The sequence below is a fragment of the Hesperophylax consimilis genome, chromosome 22 (assembly GCF_061612785.1).
Source record: "Hesperophylax consimilis isolate HC1 chromosome 22, BYU_Hcon_1.0, whole genome shotgun sequence".
NCBI lineage: Eukaryota > Metazoa > Arthropoda > Insecta > Trichoptera > Limnephilidae > Hesperophylax > Hesperophylax consimilis.
Window position 1 is genome coordinate 23,771,750 of NC_142857.1, and position 20,043 is coordinate 23,791,792.

The 20,043-nt window shown below is 36.8% G+C and overlaps 1 protein-coding gene across 1 annotated transcript; it reads left to right on the plus strand.

Moving 5' to 3' along the window:
• Positions 1-1,836: 1,836 nt before the first annotated feature.
• On the plus strand, positions 1,837-19,820 carry LOC149413285 (alpha-tocopherol transfer protein-like). The gene is made up of 6 exons (XM_089645454.1): positions 1,837-1,969; positions 3,911-4,067; positions 12,446-12,590; positions 17,800-17,910; positions 19,146-19,362; positions 19,669-19,820. The coding sequence occupies exons 1-6, from the start codon at positions 1,837-1,839 to the stop codon at positions 19,818-19,820; spliced, it is 915 nt and encodes a 304-aa protein (XP_089501580.1).
• Positions 19,821-20,043: the final 223 nt, after the last annotated feature.

Here is a 20,043-nt window from a genome sequence, read left to right on the forward strand (position 1 = left end):
ACACGCCAAACGCGCGCCCAACATTTGTACACAGTTGACACTTGTCACATGAGAACGGGTCGCTTCTACGATTCGTTCTTAAGTTCAACAGCTCGGCTGTGGAACGAACTGCCGGCCTCTGTGTTTCCTCCCTCCTACAACATGGGACTCTTCAAGACCCATGTTCACTCCTTCCTCTCCACAAAAAGACCCTCCACACAGCATCCCCAAAGATGACATAGGCCCTGAGGGAAATTATTTTCTTCAGGGCCTCCTGTGTGGAGTAAATATAAAAAAAAAAAAAAAAAAAAATAATAATAATAATTGAATTTTAGAATATAACTTACATCAAGCCAACAATACCAATGCAGCAAACAACTCAGTAATTACTCGCGCAATCACAACATACATACACCCATTACGAAAAATTACTGCATTTAGACATCTTTCATGATTCCTTTCTAACATACAAAACTAACTTTTTAAATTTCTTAGCATGACATATTTCAAAAATATTTTCACATCATTTTTTAAAACTTCTATGTATTAAAAGTCAATTACAATTCGTGAGCTTAATATAATTCTTGTTTTCAATTCATTTATTATTATCTATCCACACACTTCCTTCCTTTTACAACAATCTCAGGCGAAATTACGTAATGATATTTTATGGACATACGTAATAGGTACTACAACTATGTAATAACTAAAAATATCTAACTGTATCTTACTGTACTGGGTATGTCTTAACAAATAAATAAATAAATAAATTCACATCATTTTAGAAATTGTTTATGCGTGTGCTGTTTAATGATCAATTTTTTAATACCTACTAAAAGTACGTATTTATTATCGTAACACGTTTTGCAATAAAAATATTTATGTACTAGCTGACATTTACCCGGCGTTGCTAGGGGTTATCCTTGGGAGATAGACATAAAACAAAAGTACTTTTCTGTAGGCCTTTTTAAGATATACAATTCCGTAGTACAATATTTTGATGTATCTCATGAGGTTTAGCCAGCGTCGGCAATATAGTGCTCGAAAAAATATGTTTACGACTTGATTATAAAACATCGACTTTTCTCTGCTTTCTATAAATACAATATGCATGTATTATATATATAAACCTTCCGGAAGAAATTTTCTAAATGATAGTGAAAACAATATCAATATCCATTGCGTTGTTTAGAAGAACTAAGCGCACAAACAGACAGGCGGATAGCGACTTTATTTTATACTATTTAGAGATGTACTCGTGATATTAAAATACTACTGTGATATTACTAGTAGATTACTCAACCTGCGTGTACTTGATTTTAACACACACAATAAATGTTACTAAGTCGAGTAAAGCACAATAAATAAAAAATAATATAAGGGCGTTAATAAATAATGTGTTGCGGAAATTATGGACGTTGAGTGTGTTATTTATTGTTTTTGTATTTAATTCGTAGAACTCCATTTATTTTTTTTAAATTTAATTAAAATCAAATTTAATAATATAATTATTAAGTATTTTTTGATTTTTGTTATTGTTCCAGCTGTTTCGGCATTCAAGTCCATTTTCAAACTGCGGTTTTAACCACGTTTAGACGACTAATTTATATGATTCCATTTTACCCCCTCCTAATTTAAAATGATTTATTACCGGTTAAACCGATTTACTAATAAAATAATTGTGACAAGAGATTTCATATTCCGTGGGGGTATTTCGAAGTCTGTTTTCCCCACATTAATGTTATCTTAATTTTTTTAATAATTATGAAATAATGATGAAACAGCTGTAACAATAACAATAACCAAAAAATACTGTATAATTATGTTAATTACTATTTTATTTTAGACTAAAAAAGAATGGCGAATAAAGCTATGACCCAGACGATATCAGTGGAAGAAGAGTTCAGAAAGAACCCCGAGATGCAGCAGAAAGACTTGGATAGTCTCCGTGAGTGGGTAAAGAAACAAGCCCATCTTCCTGACGTGCCTGGTGAGTTCATTGGTTCTTGGATTATTTAGCAGATGTATATAATTATCAGATACGACACCAAGCTATATCATTTTGGGAGGCGGGTGGGAGTACCATTTATTGGATAACCACCTCTGCAATAGTTCACCCTAACTGTTTATCGGGTGAGGTGTGTTCAGGAGGCGCTTGCCCACCAGCTGCGTGATGTGCCGAATCGGGAGAGGCTGGTTTTGGAAGATCCTTTGACCTCTCGCCTTGGCTCTGGACTTACGCCACAGTGGGTCGCATACCTCCATCACTACTGGATACACTGATTTCTAGATTCCTACCCAACCCTCGTACCTTTTACCTTCCCAGAACTTCCTCTTCTTCCTTTCCTTAAAAAAGACCCTCTACACTGCATCCGAAAAGATGACATAATAATATGGACCTGAGGGAAATTATTTTCCTCAGGGCCTCTTGTGCGGGGTTAATGTTAAAAAAAGCTCCCGAAGTGGCTCCTGTCAAGTGGACTCTTAATTCCGGATCTTTGGTTCCATCATTATTGTAAATCGCAGTCTCTCCGTTATCTTGAAAAGTTGGGTTACCTCGAAAATTTTGGCAAATAACTGATGTTTTGTTTTGGCTTGGTCATAGGTGAGAAAGTAGTTCTGCAGAAATTTCTCCCGACTGACAGAAATTCGCGATTCTCCCGATTCTGACAAAGAACGGCTACCAGTGGGGCAATCGGCCAGTTTTGGAAATTTCTTGATCGTGGTCGCACTTACCTTTATTTAGAATACTCTTGCAATCCTTTCCCGTTCTCCACAATCCAAATGGTTATCCATGGGGTCAATTTTCCGTAGTGCGTTTATAAGCCATGATATTGAGACTGACTGCTTCAGCACAGCGATGGTCAAACCACGGCTTTGTGCCCGCACCAGAAGATTTGACAGGGAAGAGAATGTAGCAATCCATCGCTAACTTGATTACCTGGATCCTCGGAGTTAAAGCAGACCACATTCCAAGGAAAACCGCTGAAAATGCACGGCATGCCGTCCATTTGTCTGCCCTGTAGTACCTACCATACCTCCTCTTTACATGTTTGTCAGGATGGCGTTTCATGGAGGATGGGACAGAGGTGGTAATCAGGTAATTGTCAGAGTATCCTAAAGGCACTGTAACTTCCACGAAAACCTCCTAAATCACAAGGCCGGGACACTCATTCAAAGCAGCCTCCTAACTTGTATTGGATTTACAAAAAATTTCGTTTTCTATAAATATATCTCGTATTGGTTTCCATATAAGTTAATAACATAACAACTTAACAGCCGAGTTTATTTGGCCCGAGAATTACAACCGCTGTTCCTCGTGAACATTGAAGCCCCATTAATTAAAGCTGTCATGATTCAAGGAAATATATTATAATCTTCATTTAAATAGTCCAGTTACAACTACCCGCATTAAACGTCATAATTATTAGTCTAATGAGTAAATTACCTCGATTTAAAAGAAAACAACTGGACTATTGCGAAAATTAATTAACTAATCATTCACTTACTTCGTATAAAGAAGATCATAATTATTGATGCTAAGTACTTTTAAAAAAAAATTTGTATTAAATTAATTATCTTAATAACCAATATAAAGTTTTTTTACAGGTTTTTTTTTTCGATGTCTGTCTAACTAGGATAAACCTGTGTCGAGACAGACGTATTTGATACATAAATTAATGTTTACATTTTTTGTAAACATTGTGACAATAACAATAATATTGTGTACAGTATATAATATTTTAATAAGGATTTGGTTATAAAAAACTATGAATCTCTTTGGAAACTAAATGTGAAAAAGAGATGAGGTCTTAATTTTGTTATTCATTATTGTTTTAGGGTTCATTTTATCGTTCTTTTATTGAATCCTTTGTTACTGTATTTGAATAATGCATTACATATGGACTTAATAAGCATACATTTCTTTCAGAATTGCAGCTGATCCTCTTTCTGCATAGCTGCCTGTTCAGCGTGGAGTTTGCCAAGAGAACCATAGAGAATTACTACACCATCAGGACACACGTACCAGAGTTCTTTAGCAACAGGGACCCCCTGCTGCCCGCTATGCAACACATTTCTGAAATCATGTGAGGCCTGACATTAAATGCCTAATTTAAGGAACCGTTTAATTTTCTCCAGAATTTAAAATACGGATACAACCTAACGTATTGGGATTGGGACACGGTCAAGCGGCTTGATCGCAAGCACGTAGTTTATTGTCTATGGCACTTTGTGACAAGCATTTTGACCGTGTACCGAAGCTGGCTTGCAAGCATTGCGCAATTCTACGTGCTGGCGGCGGGGCTTGATGCGAATTTATATTTTTGTGGGAATAGACAAATAAATATCACGAATCATAAACAATGATATAAATTGAATAAAATTGTTATAAAATAGGTACTTAGTTATTGTTTTTGTGTTCAATTTGTAGAAATCCATCTAATTTAAAAATTCTGGAAGTATTTTAGTATTTTTTAATAATTATGACAGCGGTTTTCAAGGTCATTAATAATCAAACTGTAGAATAAATAATTTTCTGAATTTTCAATGGAGAAAACATATTTTTTGTATGAATACCGCACAAGATATTCATACAAAAAATAACTGTAGCCTGTAATACACTTTGCAAATGCTCATGGGTAAAGCGGTACCTTAACTTGTACCATTCTTGACACCAAATTCGTTTCTTTTTATTATTTTATTAAAACATAAAGCTAACGTAAGAGCCAAGAACGCTTTGTCTTTGACAGATTCCATTTTGCCGCGAGTCACGAAATGACAGGAAGGCATAGAAGTACATATACATAGACCACCACGAAATCACAGGAAGGCGTGGCCATGCTTGACGGAGAGGCTTGATGCGGGCTGTCAAGCCGCTAAGCATAGACAATAATAGACAACAATAGACAACAATAGACAAAAAAACTACGTGCTTGCGATCAAGCCGCTTGACCGTGTCCCAGTCCCTTTTCACGTGATACGCTCTATACAGGACAAAACACGTGTCACGTTATCCATTGCGACGTGGGGCACTGTGATCAGTGGCGTCGTGTGATAGAAAAATATTTTTGTGTTTGTCTTAATTGTAATCAATGACATACAGGAAAACAATATTTGCATTTTTACTCCAAATATGCTCCAGAATCGCTAGTTAAAGTCGGGTAGGACACCTGCTGATGGCATGGACCTAAAGAGCCCTGGACAAAGCATTAGTGCAATAACCTCACCTCATACTTCGACATATGACAGGTCTTATACAATTCGATTCTTCAATTCTTCAATTCTTATGTAATTCGATTATAACTGTATTGTAAAAGCCATTATATAGCGTTTGAATAAATAAATAAATAGATATTGTATGAATGTCATTGAAGCCAAATTTCGAGAGGTGTGAAATTGCCTGGAAGCCATCTTGTATGACAAACTTTTGAAATGTTTGCATGAAAAGTGGTGCATAGTGAATCCATACATATTCCCCCAAACTACGCGGCTTCAAATAAAGTAGGTTTTGGTATTTCCATATAGAGTAAAGACGCCATTTACCGGGTAGTTGCCCAATTCCGGGTACCCCTTTATGTCGAAACTGGTGCCAACTGCGCGAACTAATCGACCGGTAAAACAGAGATCTTACCATCCGCCATTATAAGGCGAAGATCGACAACCGTCACTCACACGTTCATTAAGTGGCAGGCATTTTTGCAAAAAATCTGATAAATAGTTTATCAAGGCAGTTTTAACACGGCATATTTTGATAACAAGGGTAAGTGTTTTTTTTATAGTTATTATTATTTTTCTTTTAACCTATGTAGTTAAGTTCACACGACATGCATTCTTTGGACATTTCATCGCTCTATACGTTTCTGTCATCATTTCGTTGTTCAGATTTGTGATATCCACAATACCGGGTACCCGGTAATGGCCAACTTCGGGTACCCGATAAAAGGCTTAATTTATTCAGCTAATATTTGTTTTAGATGGCAACTTCAACACGCAAAAAATGGGATCCTTCAGATATGAAAAGAGCTATAGAAGCTGTTCAAAACAAAACGATGGGATATATGAAAGCAGCCCGGGAGTTCCATGTCCCACAGACTACTTTAGAAGATTACGTAAGAAATAAGAAGCAAATAAGTTGCATCGACAAACTAATTTCCCAGAAGTCTGGAAGAAAGCCTACACTGTCAGCAGAATTTGAAAAACAGCTTGTGCAGTACTGCAGTATTCAAATGGATGAACGGTTCTACGGACTCACTCTCGCTGATGTCAAAAGTTTAGCTTTTCAACTTGCCGATTTAAACAAAATACCACATCCGTTTAACGTCGAAAAAAGGTCTGCTGGTGCAAAATGGCTTAAATTATTTTTACAGAGACACCCCCATCTTTCCAAGAGGAAGCCCCAAGGCACGTCTTTGGCACGTATTAAAGGTTTCAACCCAGACAATGTTTCAAAATTTTTTGATATTTTGGAGGCACAATTAGACAGTGTTGATAATTCCCCAACTAGAATTTACAACGTAGATGAAACCGGTATCAGCATTGTGCAAAGTAAATTGCCAAAAATATTATCGCTGAAAGGAAAGAAGCAAGTCGGAGCTATAACATCTGCAGAAAGAGGAGCCCTCATAACTGTTATAACATGTATGAGTGCATCTGGCAACTACGTACCTCCGATGCTCATATTTCTCCGTAAAAACATGAAAGCAGAACTCATGGATGGAGCTCCTCCAGGAGCTACATCGGCGTGCCATCCTTCAGGCTGGGTTCAGCAAAATATTTTTACTGATTGGTTTTGCCACTTCGTTAAATACACAAGGCCTTCTAAAGGGGATCAAATTATTCTTATTCTTGATGGTCATTACTCGCATACACGAAATATTGACGTAATCAACATGGCCCGCGACAATGGCGTTATAATAATTTGTTTACCCCCACATTCAACTCCTAAGATGCAACCGCTAGACCTAGCTTTTATGGGGCCATTTAAAACATATTATTCAAAAGCTGTAACTACGTGGTTGAGGAATAATGTCGGAAGAATGGTGACTCCATTACAAGTCGCAAGTCTTATGGGGCAAGCATACCAACGTAGTGCAACTGTTGAAGTGGCCATCAATGGTTTCCGCAAAAGTGGCATATTTCCTTGCAATCGTTTCATATTCAGAGACCACGATTTTGCTGCTCACGATGTTCCAGAACCGGAAGAATCACAAAATATTACGCTAGAAGCTGAGTTACTTGATTCTGGCACACATCTCACTCAGGCGTGGGCAACTGTTGGCACTGTAGATACCCCTGCTGCATCTTCAAGCAATGATCCCATTAGATGTATTGACATTAAAAAACTACCCACTGTTAAACCTAACACAAGTAAAAGAACCGGATCTGCTTGTTTAATTTCAGGATCCCCATACAAAAACAATTTAAGTGAGTCTTTAGCTAAACAAGATAAGAAAGGCGTCAGTAAATTAAATTTGGTTAAAGGTAAACAACGCACTATAAAAAAACAGACGAAAACTGAAAATACAACGAAGATGAAACGGAAGCAAAAAAAAGTGGACACATCAGATTCCAGCAGTGGTGAGAGTAACGATGACTCTGTTATTTTCATGGATACCGACGATGATCCAGATACCGATGAAGAAGATGCAGCGTGCGTTTACTGTAACAAAGCATATTCATCTAATCTCAGAGGAGAAAAATGGATAAAATGCATTGCATGTAAAAAATGGGCTCACGTAGAATGTTCCGATAACGGGAATTTCGATTTCATATGTGATATTTGCCTTAACGGTTGAACATAACAGTACGAAAATAAACAGACTTTTTATAACTTAATTAACTATGTTTTATTGAAAAAAAAAATTTTTTTTTCAAAGCACCTGTAGAAATACTTTTTATGCGTATTACCGGGTACCCGATAAATGGTAGGCATCCTATCACCGGGTACCCGATAAAAGGCAGGTATGGTACCCGATATAAGGACCTCTTTTTTTCAAAGACAAAATTTCTCCTTTCACATATTTTTGCTTTTGTGTTTTTAAGTACGGCCGCAAAATTATTTTTATTGTACATACATGATAAAAGATTAATACAGTTATACACATACAAACTCATTTTCAGAAAATTCAATCATTTCTTCGTTTTATGGCTGATCAAAAAAAAGTACCCGGTAAATGGCATCCTTACTCTATAATCCCCTTACCCCGCGGCTTCAAATTTAGTAGGTTTTGGTAATTCCATACATATTCCCACTCACCCCGCGCCTTCAAATTAAGTAGGTTTTATATTTCCATACATATCCCCCCACACCCGCGGCTTCCAATAAAGTAGGTTTTGGTATTTCCATACATAATCCCTTCACCCCACGGCTTCAAATTGGTAGGATTTGTTATTTCCATACATATTCCTCATCATCCCGTGGCTCTAATAAAGTAGGTTTTGGTATTTCCATACATACTCCCCCTCACCCCACGGCTTCAAATTAAGTAGGTTTTGGTAATTCCATACATATTCCCACTCACCCCGCGCCTTCAAATTAAGGAGGTTTTATATTTCCATACATATCCCCCCACACCCGCGGCTTCCAATAAAGTAGGTTTTGGTATTTCCATACATAATCCCTTCACTCCACGGCTTCAAATTGGTAGGATTTGTTATTTCCATACATATTCCTCATCACCCCGTGGCTCTAATAAAGTAGGTTTTGGTATTTCCATACATACTCCCCCTCACCCCACGGCTTCAAATTAAGTAGGTTTTGGTAATTCCATACATATTCCCACTCACCCCGCGCCTTCAAATTAAGTAGGTTTTATATTTCCATACATATCCCCCCACACCCGCGGCTTCCAATAAAGTAGGTTTTGGTATTTCCATACATAATCCCTTCACCCCACGGCTTCAAATTGGTAGGATTTGTTATTTCCAAACATATTCCTCATCACCCCGTGGCTCTAATAAAGTAGGTTTTGGTATTTCCATACATACTCCCCCTCACCCCACGGCTTCAAATTAAGTAGGTTTTGGTAATTCCATACATATTCCCACTCACCCCGCGCCTTCAAATTAAGTAGGTTTTATATTTCCATACATATCCCCCCACACCCGCGGCTTCCAATAAAGTAGGTTTAGGTATTTCCATACATATTCCCACTCACCCCGCGCCTTCAAATTAAGTAGGTTTTATATTTCCATACATATCCCCCCACACCCGCGGCTTCCAATAAAGTAGGTTTAGGTATTTCCATACATATTCCCACTCACCCCGCGCCTTCAAATTAAGTAGGTTTTATATTTCCATACATATCCCCCCACACCCGCGGCTTCCAATAAAGTAGGTTTAGGTATTTCCATACATATTCCCACTCACCCCGCGCCTTCAAATTAAGTAGGTTTTATATTTCCATACATATCCCCCCACACCCGCGGCTTCCAATAAAGTAGGTTTAGGTATTTCCATACATATTCCCACTCACCCCGCGCCTTCAAATTAAGTAGGTTTTATATTTCCATACATATCCCCCCACACCCGCGGCTTCCAATAAAGTAGGTTTTGGTATTTCCATACATAATCCCTTCACCCCACGGCTTCAAATTGGTAGGATTTGTTATTTCCATACATATTCCTCATCATCCCGTGGCTCTAATAAAGTAGGTTTTGGTATTTCCATACATACTCCCCCTCACCCCACGGCTTCAAATTAAGTAGGTTTTGGTAATTCCATACATATTCCCACTCACCCCGCGCCTTCAAATTAAGTAGGTTTTATATTTCCATACATATCCCCCCACACCCGCGGCTTCCAATAAAGTAGGTTTTGGTATTTCCATACATAATCCCTTCACCCCACGGCTTCAAATTGGTAGGATTTGTTATTTCCATACATATTCCTCATCACCCCGTGGCTCTAATAAAGTAGGTTTTGGTATTTCCATACATACTCCCCTTCACCCCACGGCTTCAAATAAAGTAGGTTTTGGTAATTCCATTCATATTCCCACTCACCCCGCGCCTTCAAATTAAGTAGGTTTTATATTTCCATACATATCCCCCCACACCCGCGGCTTCCAATAAAGTAGGTTTAGGTATTTCCATACATATTCCCACTCACCCCGCGCCTTCAAATTAAGTAGGTTTTATATTTCCATACATATCCCCCCACACCCGCGGCTTCCAATAAAGTAGGTTTTGGTATTTCCATACATAATCCCTTCACCCCACGGCTTCAAATTGGTAGGATTTGTTATTTCCATACATATTCCTCATCATCCCGTGGCTCTAATAAAGTAGGTTTTGGTATTTCCATACATACTCCCCCTCACCCCACGGCTTCAAATTAAGTAGGTTTTGGTAATTCCATACATATTCCCACTCACCCCGCGCCTTCAAATTAAGTAGGTTTTATATTTCCATACATATCCCCCCACACCCGCGGCTTCCAATAAAGTAGGTTTTGGTATTTCCATACATAATCCCTTCACCCCACGGCTTCAAATTGGTAGGATTTGTTATTTCCATACATATTCCTCATCACCCCGTGGCTCTAATAAAGTAGGTTTTGGTATTTCCATACATACTCCCCTTCACCCCACGGCTTCAAATAAAGTAGGTTTTGGTAATTCCATTCATATTCCCACTCACCCCGCGCCTTCAAATTAAGTAGGTTTTATATTTCCATACATATCCCCCCACACCCGCGGCTTCCAATAAAGTAGGTTTTGGTATTTCCATACATAATCCCTTCACCCCACGGCTTCAAATTGGTAGGATTTGTTATTTCCAAACATATTCCTCATCACCCCGTGGCTCTAATAAAGTTGGTTTTGGTATTTCCATACATACTCCCCCTCACCCCACGGCTTCAAATTAAGTAGGTTTTGGTAATTCCATTCATATTCCCACTCACCCCGCGCCTTCAAATTAAGTAGGTTTTATATTTCCGTACATATCCCCCCACACCCGCGGCTTCCAATAAAGTAGGTTTTGGTATTTCTATACATAATCCCTTCACCCCACGGCTTCAAATTGGTAGGATTTGTTATTTCCAAACATATTCCTCATCACCCCGTGGCTCTAATAAAGTAGGTTTTGGTATTTCCATACATACTCCCCCTCACCCCACGGCTTCAAATTAAGTAGGTTTTGGTAATTCCATACATATTCCCACTCACCCCGCGCCTTCAAATTAAGTAGGTTTTATATTTCCATACATATCCCCCCACACCCGCGGCTTCCAATAAAGTAGGTTTTGGTATTTCCATACATAATCCCTTCACCCCACGGCTTCAAATTGGTAGGATTTGTTATTTCCAAACATATTCCTCATCACCCCGTGGCTCTAATAAAGTAGGTTTTGGTATTTCCATACATACTCCCCCTCACCCCACGGCTTCAAATTAAGTAGGTTTTGGTAATTCCATACATATTCCCACTTACCCCGCGCCTTCAAATTAAGTAGGTTTTATATTTCCATACATATCCCCCCACACCCGCGGCTTCCGATAAAGTAGGTTTTGGTATTTCCATACATAATCCCTTCACCCCACGGCTTCAAATTGGTAGGATTTGTTATTTCCATACATATTCCTCATCACCCCGTGGCTCTAATAAAGTAGGTTTTGGTATTTCCATACATACTCCCCCTCACCCCACGGCTTCAAATTAAGTAGGTTTTGGTAATTCCATACATATTCCCACTCACCCCGCGCCTTCAAATTAAGTAGGTTTTGTTTTTGCATACATATACCCCTCTCCCCGCAGCTTCAAATTAGGAAGGTTGCGCTGTTTCCGTACTCATTCTCCCTAGGTTTTGTTATTTCAATATATGTATATACCCCCTTACCCCGCGGCTCAAATAATGTAGGTTTTGGTATTTCCATACATATATTCCTTCTCACCCCATGGTTTCAAATTAAGTAAGTTTTGTTATTTCTATACTAAACTAATTGATAAAAAAAATAAACCGGTTTTGTTTAGAATGTTTAAAATATTAAAAATCATGAATATTTGACTTTTTTTTAAATAAGTCATTTTGTTTTCATTATTGAGGAACAGGTTTCATAAGTAACAAGACAATAATCCGATTCCAAACCGGAGATCGATTTGGAACGGGTTATTTATTCAGTTACTTTTGGAACAGGTTCCTCAAAATAAAAATGGTTGCTCGATTTAGTGACATTGTGTACCTTCTCAATCTAGGAGCCCCATAGACCTAAAAAGCCCTGGACGGAGCAATTCCAGAACAATTTGAAGCCGCAGGGTGACGGGAAAGATGCATGGAAATTGCCGAAACCTACCAAATTACCCAAATTGGTTCAAAAGTTAGTCATATTAGATGGCTGCCAAGCAATTTCCCCTCACCCAAGATTAGGCTTCAATGCCATTCATACGAAATCGCACTAATATTCTTTCCAGGGCTTCTTAGGTTCAACTAACTAAAACTAATAAAAATGAATAATCTTTCAGAACCATTGTAACTTTACCAGAGCCTATGAAGGGGGGAGGACGTGTGGTCTATATGAAGCTGCACGATACCAACCCGGCCAGATGGAACTTAATTGACTCTGTCAAGTACTTCATGTTTGTAAATGACATTGTTTTACAACAATTTGTGAGTAGCCATTTTTAGTTTTCTTAAGCATTCGGTAGAGAAACCACTCAAATGTTATCGATGTAACTATTTATGATTTTATTTTATTTTATTGATACATGATTTAGAGAGTACATGTGGTTTTTAGTGATATTTCACCCTCCATGCTAGAGATGACCTTGTGTTATGGCGGGTGAATTTTACAGTTTGCGGACATAGAATCTATACATTACTATAATACAAAAATGAAAAATGATGTTTAGCTAGTTTGGGTTGCAAGAAGAGGATGGAGAGGTTACAGAATTTAAGAAATTATTAGTAAATAGATCACACTAATTAATTACGTACATACTATACCGCTAAGTTAGGGAATAAGGATATATTATGTTTTGTCTGAAAGGTGATTAAATTGATAGTGTAGAATGAATGGGTATTGTAGTTGTAATGTAGTTATTCCGTGTAAGGATCCATTTCGTGATTTGTTTTTTAAAGGAATGGGGTTGACTCACGGTTTTTAGGTTTTCAGGGATAAGGTTAAAGATTTTAGGAGCTAGGAAGAAAAAAAATACAGTGTGTGGCAAGCCTACGCACGACGGAAGTGAAACTTTTAGTATTCTTCTCTCTCTCTCTTTTCATTTCATATTATTATTATTCAGAATGCTGTACATTATAGTTTTAAAAAGCATAAATTTATTTATAGGCGTGTTGTTAACAAATGAACGTTTAACTAGATTCCTAATATTGACATATTTATAAGTAGCATGTGATAAAAAAAATTAAAAGTTACAAAAATATGGGATTCGAACCCGGGTCCTGCATAACGAGTATCGAACGCTCTGCCTCTAGACCGCGAGGAGAGGTATCTCGCGCGACGAGAACCGCGTATACAACGTGTACTCCTCAATTGACTTGTCCCGCGCTTATTTTTATAACGGAGTTTGTATAATGATATTATATTACGATACAAAATTCGCTTCCTTCAATCGATCGTTTCAAACAGAATTAGAAGGTTCGATCGCAAAAATTCTTAAAATAAATTACTCAATAAAAAAATATAAATGTGCATTTTTGACAACAATCATGTAGATATCTTCTTATATGTATGCCTGACAAAGTCGCAGCACGAGAGCATTTTATCACTTTTCCTCGTATTAAAAAAATCACAAAAAGAAAAAAATTTTATTTAAAGCGGGGATCGAACCTCGGTTCTTCACGACAACAGTCGGGCGCTCTGCCTCTAGACCGCGAAGCTGAGTTTGGAGAGTGACCTAAACTAGGTAGGTATATAATATTAGCTAGGCTCCTATAGCGAAATGATCACGGTTTTACTCCGGTCCTCGAAAATGCATAACGCGCGTAAAGAAGTTTCACTTCAAAAATTGTCTTTGAGCTGACGTGGTATGTAGTGAAGGTACTGATAACGTGATATTTATATTTGATAATAATATTTCTTAAAAATACTATCAATGCATTCTAAAACAAAGTTATTCCTATAACCTATTTGACCGGTCGGTGGCCGAGTTGACATCGCGCTTGGGTCTCACTCGGGTCTCACTCGGGCGTAGTGTGTTCAATTCCTCGGCTGGCTCCTCCATCACAACACAGCTTACTGTGGTGGTAGTAGGAGATTTTCAAATATTGTCAGGTTATTCGTAACCCGGGAATGTTTGTCTTTATTTAAAAAAAAAAAAAAAAATCATTCAACAGAAACTTGTTATAGTTTACTCTACTCTAACTTAATAACAATTTTTTTGCTATTTTTTACTAAAAGTATTTTACTAACCTGTATTTACGAGTATATATGAGTCATTTCAAGTGAAATCGAGAGTTTTAAATTTTCATAATTCAAATTAAAATTTTCATATCATCAAATTTAATATAGATCTGAATGTAATGGATCTTTCAGTTCAATTTTGATCCAATCCCGAACTACCGAAATAAGTGCATTTTCGCACACGTGATAAAATTATTACAAAACATACAATAACAAAAAATTAAAGAATATTAAAATTTACTTTGGTTTAATAGTACGTGATTAGCGCGGTTTTTTTCGTCTTTTTAGACTGTATTTTGTACCAGCCCACATCCACATCCACAATTCATTTGAAAATTTTGTACCTGTTGATGTGATTTATACAGACTTCGAGAAAGCATTTGATAAAGTCGACCATGATATTTTATTAAAAAAATTAAGTGACATCGGATTCTCTCAGAATTTCCTCGCTTTTATGGCTAGCTACTTACGCAATCGTCGTCAGTATGTCAGTTACGGACACCATATCTCTCACGAATACAAAACTAACTCCGGGATTCCCCAGGGATCGAATCTAGGACCCCTTCTCTTTCTCTTATTCATCAATGACATTGGCAACACTATAAACCACTCAAAATATCTCCTTTTTGCTGACGATATAAAACTTTTCAAAGCAATCAAAAGTTACATCGATTCCATTCTTCTGCAGAACGATCTTGATTCTCTTGTCAAATGGTCGGAACTGAACAACTTACCCTTCAGTATTCAGAAATGCAGTGTAGTTACATTTACAAGGTCCAAAGATACATTCCTGTTCCCCTACCACATTAATAAACATGAATTAACACGTAAAAATGAGATTCGAGACCTTGGCGTAATTTTTGAAGCAAATCTCTCTTTCAAATCCCATATATCTGATATTGTCTCCCGTGCCAACAAAATGCTTGGATTTGTTCTTCGTAATTCAAGATCATTTACCAACGGAATCGCAATCCGAAGAACGTATGAAGCACTTGTTCGCAGTATCTTGGAATATAGCTCCATTATTTGGGCCCCTTCTGAGCAAAACCATATTCTCGAAATAGAAAAAGTACAAAAGAGATTCATGCGTTACCTATATATGAGGGAATATATGTACTACCCTTTCCTGTATCCATCCTTATTCTTAGCAGGAATGCTCGATCTTAATACATTAGAAGCCCGCCGAAAAATATTTTTAGGAAAACATTTTTTTAAGATAATCTCTGGAACTATACATAATCCATCTATTTTGAAAGAGATTAACTTATATGTCCCAGACAAGTATACTCGTGGAAGGTCCCATACCCTTTTTTATGCTCCAAAAGCGAGGACTTCTGCCTATCAGAACGCCCCAGTCAACAGAGCGACTGAACTGCTCAACGAGTCTGCATTGACCATCGACATTTTTAACGTAACCTACAGGCAGTTTAACAATTATCTTTTGACGTATGTCACAAAGTAGTGAAACTGACCTTTTTATGTGTTTTGCTATACTTTTTGTCTAATTTGTAATCTTCTCCATAATGTATTGGTGAATAACCGTTTTACGGAGAACATGAAAAATAAATAAATAAATAATCCTCCAACGCCTCTAATATTCTCTGGCTATTCTACTGCCCCCCTGAAAGTCTCAAACGCTTACAAGGGGGCGTTATCGCCCACTTAAGAACCTATTTATCTAAACCAATAAAGTTTCATTAATTATAGTTTTTGATTTTGTATTTGTACCTTAACAATATGAACAACAATATGACATAAAAATAAACAATAAAAGGAATCACATAATATTATAAAACAAGGAAACAAATGCAGTTTTTGAATGATTATACTATTCAAAACAATAAAATTAACATTATACAGGGTTTTCCAATAAGAGGTATTATTTTGATATTCAATCGTAAAAGATCAATGGTTTCGTTGGTTGTGTGGCACGTAGCGCCGTCTTGTTGAAAGTAAACGTTGTCCAGATCAATACCATCCAATTCCGGACATAAAAAATCATTAATCATCTCTCGATAGCGATCCATTCACCGTAACTGTTGCTCCAGCCTCATTTTCAAAAAAATAAGGTCCAATGACTCCACCGGACCATAAACCGCACCAAACAGTCACACGTTGAAGATAGAGAGGCTTTTCAACAATAATTCTTGGGTTTTCCGAGCCCCAGATGCGTCAATTTTGCTTGTTGACGAAGCCACCGAGGTGGAAATGGGCCTCATCACTCAAGATGATTTGCATAGCATCCATAACTCCACACAGCATCCCCAAAGATGACATAGGCCCTGAGGGAAATTATTTTCTTCAGGGCCTCCTGTGTGGAGTTAATGATAAAAATAATAAAAAAATTTGATTCACTCGAGTGAATTTTAATAATTTCAATGCGTTGTTGAAGCGTGTATCGTTCATTTTTTTTTAATTTCTACTTGTCAAATGTCAAAAAATGACAGCTTCAAAAGTAACATCTACCGAAATAGCGGGCTATTCAAAATAACACCTCTTATTGGAAAAACTGTACAATATCACTATGGATAATGATAGTATAATTTTAACAGAATACAAGTATTTTTAATTAGGTATTAGTTTAGGATGAATTGTTCCAAAGAATTTGAACAATTCATCAAATTTCAACTTGAAAATTGTTCGAATTCTCCGAAACAACCCGTCCTTAGTGAGCTGCAATTTGTATGATTTCAAGTTACAGTTGAAATGTCTTCATCTCGTAATTGTGTTAATCTCAAGTTGTAAGTATGGTTCTGTATATATACACAAAATAATTCATTTTATATGTTAAACACATTCTAACGCAGCTTCATGTTCATTGGCAATGTATTGTACATATAGTTTTTGTGTGATCGACAAACCGGTGGATGCAATCTGTTAGGCATAAGTTGTTATAATAGTTAGTCTAGTATATGGTTAGTATTATGATGGAGCATTTAATAAATAAATATATTCATACATGTTATATCTCTGCCTTTACTTGCAAATTTCTGTGTTGGGAACTCTTTGATAATTAAAAGGTTCTTTACAATAATTGCGGTTTATTTACATTACAGTAAATAAGTCTTGATTTAGCTACACTGTTCATTACCCGAGGGTTGGTAATTCTCTGTTTCTAGAAGCTTGTTGTCTGGCAATAATATCCCACAGGCAAATGCTACACTCTAGCGACATCTGTCGGACTCTGAAGTAAGCTTTATGACTGGTGCCATCTATCGCTTGAAAACCCAACTTATTACCAAACATCACAATACGCTATACAGAACATCCAAGTATTATTATTATTACTATTTAAGAGGAAATTGTGTAGTGTTTTGATTCTGTAGAAAAAATGGTGTAACTATTTAGGTACCCTTTGATTCTCAAGGGAATCAACAGTTCCTACATCAGAATCAGTTTTGATCACATTCGTACGCACAAGAAAATCATATTGTTTAGAAAAATATTTATTTTCAGGGAACCTCTGGAACAGGACATGCGGGAGTAATGGACCTAGAAGGCGTTCAGTTGGGACACATGACCAAATTAGGAATAATGACTCTGAAGAAAATTATAACATATGTGCAGGTAAGAAACCAACTCTGAGGCCCAATTGTTTCAAATGGAAATTCAGTGCCATTTTTTTACATTTGAAAGGTCCCCGCTAAACGCCAATTCTAGCTACAATTCAACTTTCTATCAAAAGCTGTTCAAAATCTGAAACAGACTTCGAATCGGCCTTTAACATAGACCTTTGAAATGTCATTAAAAAAAAAAAAAATAGCGTTGAATGTCCATTTGATGACAATGTTACATTTGAATTTATCTGAAACAACCTGTCCTGAATGTTACATTGTAGATACTCACGTCATCTGTCATTATTTCAACATGTCCAGCCCATTGCAGCATCCTTCAGAATCTCTCAACGGCGTCATGCTAAATTAGATTATCGAGTTCGCGGTTAATTTATTTCATGTCCTGGGTTGTTGTTGGTTTATGTTGTAGTTTGTTGTCCAATACATTTGTTTCGGTGTACATAATTACAGGTTTATTACCGTGTAGGGTGAACAGTCCTACGTCAAACCTTTCTTTTTTACTCGAACCTGAAACTGCCTACAGCACCTACATATAAAATATATACCAATGACATAAAATACCTAAGACGGTATTACTGATTTCATTTCATGTTCCTAAAAGAGTCACTTCACTACATTCAGAAATAGCAGATATTTTTTAATAGCACTGAAAACGGCAACTTCTCGTAATTAACAAAGTTTACATTTTGTTTTCTGTAGCCTCATTGTAAATTTTAGTTAATTTGAATAATTTAATATGTAATGTTTATACTATATATAATTGTTTTGTAATTTTTTTATACTCTGTGTACTCAATACTTGTACTATAAATAAATAAATTACAGGCAGAGTTAGAAAACGACTCATAATGCAACAATAATACAAAACCCGCTTTGGAAATTGGTACATTCACAAAAAGTAATAAAGTAAATTGAAAATAAATTTGTTATTAATTTTTTCACTAAGTATCAATAAAATTATATTGATATTTGACATAAAATGTATATTCAAAGTGATTCAAACAGTTTTTCGTAACATCTCCAGATTTGCGAAAAATTCCAGAGCGGGTTTTGCAACTCTACAACTCATTTGTAATGAAATGCGAAATTTTATTTGTACGCAATTTTTTGAGGTTGGAAAAAGCAGATTTAGGAAGTGTTAAGCTGTTTTGTTTCTGTGATTGATTTTACTACACGATAATTCCCGCGAAACAGAGTACCTAACACTTGACTGTTTGAATTATTCCAGGATGCAATGCCCACAAAACTGAAAGCGATCCACTTTGTAAACCCGGGTCCCTTCATGGACATGCTATTCAACATGGCCAAGCCATTCTTGCACGCGGAGCTGTTGGCCCTGCTGCATATCCATGGCCAAGGGATTGAGTCCCTCTATGAGCATGTGGAAAAGAGAACACTGCCCAAGGAGCTTGGCGGAGAGGCTCCTAGCTTTGACGTGCTGAGAAGTGAGATGTGACAATTTATTTGTTTTTGTCTTTTAATTTAAAAAATTTCTCTCTTTCGTTTGTTGCTTAAGAAAACTGTAGACGAAAACTGAGATGGGTTGCATCTAACATTGCTTTACTGAACAACAGATTCTTTCCTGGACTACTAGATGATAATATTATAAAAATCTCTCTCTTTCGCTTGTTGCTTGAGAAAACTATAGACGAAAACTGACATGTGTAGCATTGCTTTACTGGACTAAAGATTCTAAATGATATATAATCTGATGTTTACCTGCGTGTATTAAATTTATATGATTGTTTCAGGACAAACCTTCGAACAAGTCCTTGCAAACCGTGATTACTTCCTGAATGAAGAGAAACTGCGTGTTGTAGAAGCCAAGAGAATGGGTCCGCAGCAAAATGCTGGAAATCTGTTTGGAGTTGAAGGATCCTTCAAGAAACTGGATATAGACTAACATCACTAAACCAGATCCACTTTCTCCACCAGCTGCGATATTTCTGTCATCTAGTATTCTAGTTGATGTATTCTATAAATAATTAATTTGGATCTTATTAAAAAAGACTCTTCCTTGGTCAATCTTCTTCATCAAATATATAAATAATTTACCTTTTAAACTTTTGAATATCGGTGGTGTTATTTAACACACATTTAAAACATAAATTTTCACATGTAGCAAA